The 11,409-nt window shown below is 37.9% G+C and overlaps 1 protein-coding gene across 1 annotated transcript in view; it reads left to right on the plus strand.

The window, feature by feature from the left end:
- The window catches only part of ROCK1 (Rho associated coiled-coil containing protein kinase 1), a 153,387-nt gene that overhangs the window by 115,726 nt on the left and 26,252 nt on the right, over nt 1-11,409 (plus strand). Inside the window, 4 exon segments of the mRNA XM_017873531.1 lie at nt 651-801; nt 4,889-5,049; nt 7,740-7,924; nt 9,432-9,501. Coding sequence (XP_017729020.1) covers nt 651-801; nt 4,889-5,049; nt 7,740-7,924; nt 9,432-9,501 — 567 coding nt within the window.

Raw genomic sequence — 11,409 nt, forward strand, 5'->3', positions numbered from 1 at the left:
CTTTAAAAAAAAAAAAAAGAAAAAAGAAAAAATAAAAAAGATGGTATCAAAAATTTTTAAATAAACGGAAAATTTGACTTACTCTTTTCTTTTTTTTTCTTTCTTTTTTTTTTTTTTTTTGAGACGGGGTCTTTCTCTGTCGCCCGGGCTGGAGTGCAGTGGCCGGACCTCAGCTCACTGCAAGCTCCGCCTCCTGGGTTTACGCCATTCTCCTGCCTCAGCCTCCGAAGTAGCTGGGACTACAGGCGCCCGCCACCTCGCCCGGCTAGTTTTTTGTATTTTTAGTAGAGACGGGGTTTCACCATGTTAGCCAGGATGGTCTCGATCTCCTGACCTCGTGATCCACCCGTCTCGGCCTCCCAAAGTGCTGGGATTACAGGCTTGAGCCACTGCGCCCGGCCGACTTACTCTTTTCTGATCTTAGCAATGAACTGTCCTGAACATAACCACCAGCACAGCTTTGTTCTGCCCTCCGCCATGGTTAATGATTCAAATGGGAAGGGAGGGTTATCTTTTGCTTTTAATTATATGTGTTTATTGTGATTTTTAAAATAAGGCATCTTATCTCTTCCAGAATATTAAATGTAAGATTTACTAACATGCATGCCTTCTGCACAGTTTATTACATGACTCCTACTCCCATTTTACAGGAAAAGAATAATTTAGAGATAGATTTAAACTACAAACTTAAATCATTACAACAACGGTTAGAACAAGAGGTAAATGAACACAAAGTAACCAAAGCTCGTTTAACTGACAAACATCAATCTATTGAAGAGGCAAAGTCTGTGGCAATGTGTGGTAAGTGTCAGTTTTATTATTTTTACAAAATTGGCTTCAAATAGTGACTACAGAAATTTGGTGTTGATCAAAATTTTATACTGTATAACTCGTAGAAATTATAATATAAATTACAGGCCTGGCACAGTGGTTCACACCTGTAATCCCATCACTTTAGGAGGCTGAAGCCAGTGGATCACTTGAGGCCAGGAGTTTGAGACCAGCCTGGCCATCATGGTGAAACTCCGTCTGTACTAAAAATAAAAAAAAATTAGCCAGGTGTGGTGTCGCACGCTTGTAATCCCAGCTACTGGGGAGGCTGAGGCAGGAGAATCGCTTGAACCGAGGAAGCAGAGGTTGCAGTGAGCCAAGATGGTGTCGCTGTTCTCCAGCCTGGGCAACAGAGTGAGACTATGTCTCAAAGAAAGAAAGAAATTATAAGTTATAATCAAGGAGAGGGTGCCTTCCTTTTGATACTTTCCTTTTTTTTTTTTTTGAGACAAAGTTTTGCTCTTGTCTCCCATGCTAGAGTGCAATGGTGCAGTCTTGGCTCCGTGCAATCTCCGCCTCCAGATTCAAGCAATTCTCCTAATTCTCCTGCCTTAGCCTCCTGAGTAGCTGGGATTACAGGCACCAGACACCATGCCCAGCTAATTTTTGTATTTTTAGTAGAGACGGGTTTCACCATGTTGGCCAGGCTGGTCTGAAACTCCTGACCTCAGGTGATCCACATGCTTTGGCCTCCCAAAGTGCGGGGATTATAGGCATGAGGCACCATGCCTGGCAATACTTTCCATATTTTAAGATCACAATTTCACCTCCTTGTTCCCTCAGTTTACTACTCTGTTTCCTATAAAAATTAGTGGAATCTGTCTTTTCTCTGTTTTTTAGTAGCCCTTTCCTTGATTTTCTTTATGATCCATTCTGGACCTCATTGTCTGTTAATTCATATGCTATCTTGCTTTGTACCCTCAATTTTCTCATTTCTTTGTAATTCCATCCACTGTGTTATGCCTCCAAACACAACCCTAGTTCAGACCAGCCAGCCACTTTCTTCAAGCAGTTGAGTGTTAGTCCAATGCATTATCTGCAACCTGAGTTGTCGATTTTTTTTTAATTTTTAAAAATTATTTATTTTTGGTAGAGAAAGAGTCTCACTATGTTGTCCAGGCTGGTCTTGAGCTCCTGGGCTCAAGGGATCCTTCTCCCTTGGCCTCCCAGAGTGCTGGGATTACAGGCATGAGCCACCATGCTTTCTTTAAACATATCACTCATAAATTTCTTCTCCCAGACTTTTATTTATCATCTCAAGTTTCCTGTGCTGTTTCTTTATCACTCCAATTTTAGGTGAACTCTATTCTTATTTCACAAATAAATAATGAAAGCATAGGTGTGAACTCCTCAAAATCTAGTTTTCTTGTCAATCTATCCTACTTCTTTACCTGTCTTCATTATCTTCACTATTATCTTAAAGGAGGGTAATCTCCTCTTATCTCATCTTAACTTCTTATCTCTTTTTCTTTTCTGTATCCTCGACCTTTTTACTTCCATTATCTTCTTTCTTACTGTAAACATGAACAAGTTTCCCATCTTAAATAGACAAATCCATGCAGCAATCTGTGATCCTTACTAATTACTACTGTTTTATTTCAGATAAAATAATAAAATAGTCAAATTCAATGGTGTCAGATTCTTTATGGAAAAAAAAAATTTTAATATCTAAACTTCTAACAAATCTTTCTTCGCCTTCTACTTATTCTTAACCTACTACAGTTTGGATGTGTTGGCATCTTAAATTATTTTTCCTGAAAAGAAAGCTCATAATCTTATCCATCAAACCTGCTCTTATTCTTTATTCTCACTAACCTAGTTAATGGCCATAGGGTCTTTATGAGATGAGCCAAGGCTTTGGAATCAGACAGATCAGTGGTGCTCTGTAACTATTTTAAGTTAGATGAAAAATGGATGTAAAGTGCCTGTGCATAGAAAGTTTTCAGTAGCTATTATCTTGGTTACTGAACATCACATCCTCATTTTGCCAAGAGTTGTTCTATTCATCAATCATTCTCACTTAGGTTAGAACAATTTTCTTTTTTGGTCAAATCATATTTTGTTATCCTTAAAATCCTTTAGTGGCTTTTCATTGTTTGCAGGGTACCTTTCAAACTCCTTGGATATACTGAATCTTTAAGTTGACACCTGTCTGTCTTTGCAGTCTTCTTGGTCTACACTTTGTTGTGTGTACCCTGTGCTTCAGCCATATTGAGCTACTTTTATTTCTTTCACTTAATTACTGACTGCCTACTACAAGACAAGGCACAGCTGGGAATATCGCAGAGCATAAAACTGATAGGAAGCCCGGAGATTACATTCAGATGGTGAAGATAGACCAAAAAAAAAAAAAAAAGAATACATAAATGAAAATATGTACAGCTTGTAATTATTAATGGGAAGGAAATACACATTAATATCATTGTTTTGACTTGGCACTGCCCTAGATGGGGGTTCTGAGGAAAGGCCCTCTGAGCCCATAATATTTGAGGTAAGAACTGAAAGTCAAAATGAACCACCTGTTAAAGGAGCTAGAGAAAATACATTCCAGGCAGAAGTGATAGTAAGTTCAGTATTCTTATTCTAAGATTTGTATGAAGGCACTAGTGCATTTTAAGCTTCTGGGATGTGTAATTTATATTTTTAAAATATCATTTCTGCTGCTCTGTGGGGAATGCTTTCAAGAGTGAGAACAGTGATAAAAAGGGAGATCAGTTAGAAGGCTATAGGCCATCAACACTGGTAGTAGTAGAGAGAGAAAGAAGTCGAGGTATAGAGGACAAGAGTTGGTGATGAATTGGATAGAAAAAGACCAGGTGTGGGGACTCACACCTGTAATCCTAGCACTTTGGGAGGCCGAGGCAGGCAGATCATTTGAGGTCAGGAATTCGAGACCAGCCTGGGCAACATAGTGAAACCCCGCCTCTACTAAAAAATACAAAAATTAGCTGCGTGTAGTGATGCGCACCTGTAATCTTAGCTACTCAGGAGGCTGAGGCAGCAGAATTGCTAGAACCCAGGTGGCGGAAGTTGCAGTGAGCTGAGATTGCACCAGTGCACTTTGTCCTGGGCAACACAGCGAGACACTGTTGCCAAAAAAAAAAAAGACTGAGACTAACTGGGGTTGGAGTGGTTTGGGGATGGGCCAGAAGTAAAGCATCTATTGTGAATATGTTAACTTTAATAAGATTATTCGATATCTAGGTGGAGATGTTAGTCAATTGGTATCTAAGTCTGGTGCTCAGGAGAGAGAGATCAAGAGTCAGAAGAACATAGTGGATGAATTTGTGTTTGATTAAACAGAAGGGTCTTAAGAGGTGACAATTTACTGGTGCAGCTAAGTTGTAAGTTTGGGGGGAAAGATAAGTAATAGTTTATTTATATTTATTTAATAGTTTATATTTTGTCACCTAGAGGGTGGTCTTCGAGAGTGGGAAAGCAGACTTCAAATAAACTAGAATTCTGATGGGGCAACTTACTAGTTGCATGAACATGGAAAAGTTAACCTCTCAGAAGCTCAGTTATATTTCAAAAAAGGAGCCTCAGTGTAGACTAATATATTCCAGTAATAATTAAAAGAGGTATTATACTATTGGGGAATCTTATTCATCTGAATTGTATAAACTGGAGTTCCTACCGTAGCCTTAAGCCTCCTGAACCTTTTCTGGAACAGTGCAGGGTGTAAATTAATAACCACAGCCTTATTTTTCTGCTTTTACTTGATGTACCTTCATTGTTCTTTGTTGATTCACTTTCTTTCTAGCTATACTCTTCACCTTCTAGTCTGAAAGTGGTACTGATTAATCTCTCGTCATTGGGCAAGAGCTGGGTTTAGATTCTAGATTTTATTGCTATATTATATTTTATAACTCCTTTTCTTTAGAGATTTCTACTATAGAAACAGTTTACATAACATGAGAATTTCTATAATTAATAGCTCTATTCAAGTCCCAGGATAAAAACAATAGAGATGTTTGAAACCAAATTACAGCCCATATAAAGTGAAATGTATTAAAGTACTCTTTCTTTAAATGTATGTACCTTTTTGCTTTCCCAGAGATGGAAAAAAAGCTGAAAGAAGAAAGAGAAGCTCGAGAGAAGGCTGAAAATCGGGTTGTTCAGATTGAGAAACAGTGTTCCATGCTAGACGTTGATCTGAAGCAATCTCAGCAGAAACTAGAACATTTGACTGGAAATAAAGAAAGGATGGAGGATGAAGTAAGAAAAATAGTACTGACTTTGTTCATCTATTAAAAGAGAAACGATTATATAAGTTATGACTGAAGAATTATCTATAATTTAAACACCGTGAAGGACATTTGAATGAAATGATTGACATGGGTCTATGTTCACTGCTATATGGTTACCCCAGCACCTAGAATTTTCCTCTTCAAATAGTTATTGAACATTCACTCTGTGTAATCTATGCCATTTTTCACTATGACAGTACAACTATATTGAAATGTCACAGTTCCTTCCCTGAAAAAACTGACCATCTGCTTTAAAAGAAAAAAAAAAGTCTTTATTATAACGCATCTTATATCCCCAAAGAAAGCATTGCTCTTAGATTTCAATAAAAGTGTTTAACTGTAGTCTTTCCTGGCTTAGATTGATAGCATGGGGTATACATTTTATAAAGCAGTTAATAAAAAGATAAAATGACAACATGTCCTGGTGGTTACTATATGTACTTTAGAAATTATTTCTAAGACCGAAAGTAGGAAAGCCTTCTCAAGAAGATGTAACATGTTACCTAGATTTTAAAGGTTGAGTAAGACTTCAAAAGGTAATAGTTTTAGAGTCAGAGTTTTATTTGCTAGAGGGAATATTATCAGTAAAGATATGGATAATAAAGTGAGTACCGGGTGGATAAGAAGATGGGTAAGTAAAGCATAAAGAGGAACTTGATAGAACTTTTAACTTTTTGAAGAAAAGAAGAAGACATGTTGAGTGGTCATGGGAGAAATTTGGAGGCCAAAGTATCGATACTCTTTAAAACTTGCATGGTTGGCCAGACACATTGGCTTACACCTGTAATCCCAGCACTTTGGGAGGCTAAGGTGAGCAGATTGGCAGATTGCTTGAGCCCAGGAGTTTGAAACCAGCCTAGGCAACATGGTGAAACCCCATCTCAAATACCAAAATCAGCTATGTGTGGTGGCGTATGCCTATAGTTCCGGCTACTCAGGAGGTTGAGGTGGGAGGATTGCTTGCACCTCAGGAGATCGAGGCTGCAGTGAGTCGAGAGTGAGACCCTATCTCTAAAAAATAAAACTTGCATGGGAGCTATAGGTGAAAGCACTTCTAGAAAAATCAATCTGGTAGTGGTATATAGAATGGACTAGAAAGAAGAGAAACTAGAGATACCTATTAAAGTTAACATGCAGGAGGAATGTACAAAATTTGAAAGATAATATTCAGTCATTTAAAAAACATAATTTTTGACTACCTACTATTTGGCTCTGTGCTAGGAGTTGGGGGTTACTGAAGTGAATAAGATATAGATATGGTCCTGACTTTGTTGGAAGTTACAGCCAGGAGGGAAAAACAGATATTAAAATAGTAACTACTGGCCAGGCGCGGTGGTTCACGCCTGTAATCCCAGCACTTTGGAAGGCCGAGGTGGGTGGATCACGAGGTCAGGAGATCGAGACCATCCTGGATAACATGGTGAAACCCCGTCTCTACTAAAAATACAAAAAATTAGCCGGGCATGGTGGCAGGCACCTGTAGTCCCAGCTCCTCGGGCGGCTGAGGCAGGAGAATGGCGTGAACCTGGGAGGCGGAGCTTGCAGTGAGCCGAGATCACACCACTGCACTCCAGCCTGTGCTACATACAGAGTGAGACTCAGTCTCAAAAAAAAAAAAAAAAAAAAATAGTAACTACAAGCATTGCAAATAATTAAAAAGAAAATACCGAATGCTATAGGGTTGTATTACTAATCACATTTGGGAGTTACAGAAGGCCTTGCTAAGAGTATAACATTTGAGAGCTGAAGAATGAATAAATGAAGGAGGATAAAACAAGGAGTAGCGTGTACAGGAACTGTGAGGTGAGGGAGAATTTGTTGCATTTGAGGATCTGAAGAATATGATTGGATTGTAGAGAATGGCCGATGATAGGAATAGAGTTAGAACAGATCATGAAGGCCATTGTAAACCACTGTAGGAATTTTGAGTTCATTGGTCCGAACACCTAATAAAAACTTCAAAAATATTTGTTGAGTTGAATGAAACATACGTTCAGTTTGTTTTGTTAAGCTTTGAAGGGTTGTAGAGTAGAGCATATAAACAAGTAAATTTAAGTATTCCATTCAAATGTTCCCCCAGAAATGGCTTTTTTTTTTTTTTTTTTTTTTGAGACAGAGTCTCACTGTCACTCAGGCTGGAGTGCAATGGCATGATCTTGGCTCACTGCAGCCTCTGCCTCCCAGGCTCAGGTGATCCTCTCATGTAGCTGGGACTACAGGAGTGTACCACCATGCCTGGCCAATTTTGTATTTTTTTGTAGAGCGAGGGTTTCACCATGTCTCAAACTCTGGGTTCAAGCACTCCACCTGCCTCAGCCTCCCAAAGTGCTGGGATGACAGACGTGAACCACTGTGCCTGGCCCAGAAATGAGTTTTATAATCACCTTGTACTCCAACATTTTCATGATGATTGGGTCTGAAAGGAACCAGAATTTTTTTCCCTCCACAACATCTCATGTCTGAAATTTGGGAATTAATTTGACTTAATAGTAAATCTACAATAATAAACACGTGGAACAATGAAGACTCTTTAAAATACTAATACTTTCTACTAGTACCGTGAATTATAATGTACTTGATTTGGTTAGTATTCTTTCAAATAATGTCTAATAAATTATTTAAGAGATTTAAGATCCCAATTATTTTTCTCATTCATAGGTTAAGAATCTAACCCTGCAACTGGAGCAGGAATCAAATAAGCGGCTGTTGTTACAAAATGAATTGAAGACTCAAGCATTTGAGGCAGACAATTTAAAAGGTTTAGAAAAGCAGATGAAACAGGAAATAAATACTTTATTGGAAGCAAAGAGATTATTAGAATTTGAGTTAGCTCAGCTTACGAAGTAAGTCTTTAAAATAACATTGTGATTTCTTTCTTTTTTGTGCTCATCATTGACTTGTGTGTTTGATATTTTACATATGTACAGATTATGTACTTAGAGTTTGTGAAAGACAGCGAAAAAGTATTTAGAAGTAAAAGAATTTACTTGCAAAGGTTTTCAAGGGAGTTCAGGCTTTGGAAAGACCACAGTTTTCTCATCTGATTTTCTTGTCCACAAAAGTCATCACATTTCTTCAGGTTAGAATTACAAAAATCACAGTGCCTCGTAGGAGATGTTCAGAGGCTAGAATTAGACATGACACACTGTGCGTTTTGTTTTGTGTCTTTGGTTCATCTCAAAATGCAAAAATGTCTTTTTTCTTTTTCTGTTACTCTTGGGATGTGATATGCCTGCTTACTTGAAATGGAGAACAAGCAAGATGTCAAGATTGCTTTCACAATTTGCCTAAGAATATGCTTCACAAGTTTAATATCAAAAGTGGATATATCTTATGCCAAGTCCTGTGTTTTTATTTCCTCTGAATTTATTTTATTATATCATCACTTGCTAGCTTCATTTACAGAGGTGATTCTTGGATTAAATTGTCAGTTTTCATAAAATTGGATTTATATTGATGAAATTCTTTTCCTCTTTTAGAGCCACCATTTTCACAAAAATGTGTTTTATATTTTTTTTCTCCAAAAATACTCTCACTCAGCATTCAGTGGAGATTGGTGTGGACTTTCTGTCAACCACATGCCTTTTTAGATACTGAGAATACAAAGCTGTTATTACTGTCTAATATGAAAGTCTAGCAACTAGGTTTTCAAGCCTAGCTGCTAGACTTTCGTAGTAGACAGTAAATAATTATTGAAGATCTATGTCTTCGGGTTACGTTGCGTTTCCATCTTTTGGACTCTGCTCCTTTGTGAGTTGTGTTTATGTATATATTATATACATGCAGTTGTCTGTCTGTGTTCCTCCTTCTTTGTCAGTTTGTTGTTCTTGCTTTCCCTTCTTACCTGATGATTCATTTCCACAGCCCCTTTTTTGTGCTTAATTGGCCATAATGTCTAGTATGTAGTACTGAATTATTACTTATTAAACATAGTACTATGATATAAAGCACTGAACTATTACTAAATTTTTCATCCCCCCCCTTTTTTTTTTACTTACCGTACAAGACATTTTCTTCCCTATTACTGCTTTTCTGTGTAAAATTTAGCAAAATATGGTATCAATTTTATTTTTTCATTTTGGATAGAGCCACAATTAATATTCTCCAAAAAGTGATCATCAGTAGAAAAGGGTTCTCACTACTTTTGTATAGCATCATTTTATAAGGAGCAAGATAGAACCAGTGTGGCCTGACCAAGTTAATTAGTAAAATAATAATGAGGTATGTTTTTTAAAAATAAAGATTGTTTTAGTAAACCTTTTTTATATTAGCAACTTTAACAAACTAAGAATAAATAAAGTCTAGTATAAGTAGGAGCGTTTGTTCACTTGTTTTTCTTTTCATCTGAAGACAGTATAGAGGGAATGAAGGACAGATGCGGGAGCTACAAGATCAGCTTGAAGCTGAACAATATTTCTCGGTAAGTGAGAATCATTTTTAACATACGCACTGTTTCAAAACCTGACTTACAACAAGGTATTAGATTCTTTTATGTGAACTTTTCTTTTAAAATTCTTTTCAAATGACTCTTCATCTTCTAATAAACATTGTGATTTTCTTCTTTTTGTTTATCCATTTGTTTCTTGGCATATTAGGCTATCATTGGTATATGTTTTTAAATCGTAAAATCTTTTCAGGCCAGGCGCTGTGGCTCACACCTGTCATCCCAGCACTTTGGGAGGCCGAGGCGGGTGGATCACTTGAGATCAGGAGTTCGAGACCAGCCTGGCCAACATGGTGAAACCCTGTCTCTACTAAAATACAAAAATTAGCTGGTTGTGGTGGCAGGCACCTGTAGTCCCAGCTACTCGGGAGGCTGAGGCAGAAGAATCACTTGAGCCCGATAGTTGGACATTATAATGAGCCGAGGTCATCTGTGCTCCAGCCTGGGCGACACAGCAAGACTCTGTCTCATAAACAAAATGAAAAACTTTTAAATATTGTTGAAAACGCTTGCTCTGGGTGTTTGCTAAATGGAATTATTCAAAGTATCTACTGCTAACTTCTGCAAAGTGATCTGTAGCATCCCATACACTTTCTTGCCATATGCTTACACAGAGCAATCATCCAGTGCCTCCAGATGTTTGGATGGATGTCAAATGACTTGCGGTGGTTCCTGTGGATTCTTCATTTTGCTTCTAGAAGATAGTACAAAACCTGACCCTGTCTCAGTTCTGATTTATTGCATTGCTTGTGGGCATTGGATTAAACAGCATTCAATTCAATAAGCTGTTATGAACCAAATTTTAAGATTTGCTTTTATTCTGGGTTTTCAAATCAGATTATTTTTCTTTTTATCCCTTCATTGATTTACTTACTTGAATTTCAGTATTTGAAGTCAGAGAGATAAGAATCTAAGTCCCAAAGGCCAAATAGATTACTTAATTTTAGAAATTCTAAATACTTAACCTAGAGTAAGCCCTTATTCTTCTTTCATTTGCATTCCCATAGACATTTATGTATTTTTTTGCCTAGAAAAGTGCTGTTTCTTAATGTAATAAGTAAGTGTTAAAGTAGTTCTCCACAGCTGTTTGCTGGCCCTTGCTATTTTTTTCCCTTCTCTTTTTCTTTTAAAGTGAAGAGGGTAGTTAAAAAGACATAGATGTCAGAACTGGAAGTTCACTCTGTAACTTCAGCAACTAACACAAAATGAGTCTCGTGTTAAATATTTTTCGCTGGAGTTGGCAAAAGCTCAGTGAATTTTGTAAGAACCATTGTTCTGAAATAAGCATATGTTATAGATATGTTAGCAGAATACTTGATAAATCTTATTTGTGGACATTTCTTTTTCTTTTTTGTTGAGATGGAGTCTTGCCCTCTCGCCCAGGCTAGAGTGCAGTGGAGGCAATCTCAAGCTCTGCCTCCTGGTTTCACGCCATTCTCCTACCTCAGCCTCCCGAGTAGCTGGGACTACAGGCGCCGCCACCACACCTGGTTAATTTTTGTATTTTTAGTAGACACGAGGTTTCACCGTGTTAGCCAGGATGGTCTCGATCTCCTGACCCCGTGATCCGCCCACCTCGGCCTCCCAAAGTGCTGGGATTACAGGCGTGAGCCACTGCGCCCAGCCCTTTTGTGGATATTTTTTACCTGTCTCTCAACTGCCCAGTACATCCCACCCACCAAAACAGAAGTGATTTTTTTCTAACATTAGTCAAGAATTGATCTAACATTTAAATTAGTAGTGTGTGTTGAATTTCTTTATAATGTCTTCCCAAATCTGTAATATACTTTATTAAGCTATAATTTCTTTTCTTTTTTTTTTTTTTTTTTTTTTTTTTAGGTGGGGGACCCCCTCCTCCCCCCCGGGGGGGGGGGGGGGGCCAAA

Source organism: Rhinopithecus bieti, unplaced genomic scaffold (genome assembly GCF_001698545.2).
Source record: "Rhinopithecus bieti isolate Rb0 unplaced genomic scaffold, ASM169854v2 scaffold_6946, whole genome shotgun sequence".
NCBI lineage: Eukaryota > Metazoa > Chordata > Mammalia > Primates > Cercopithecidae > Rhinopithecus > Rhinopithecus bieti.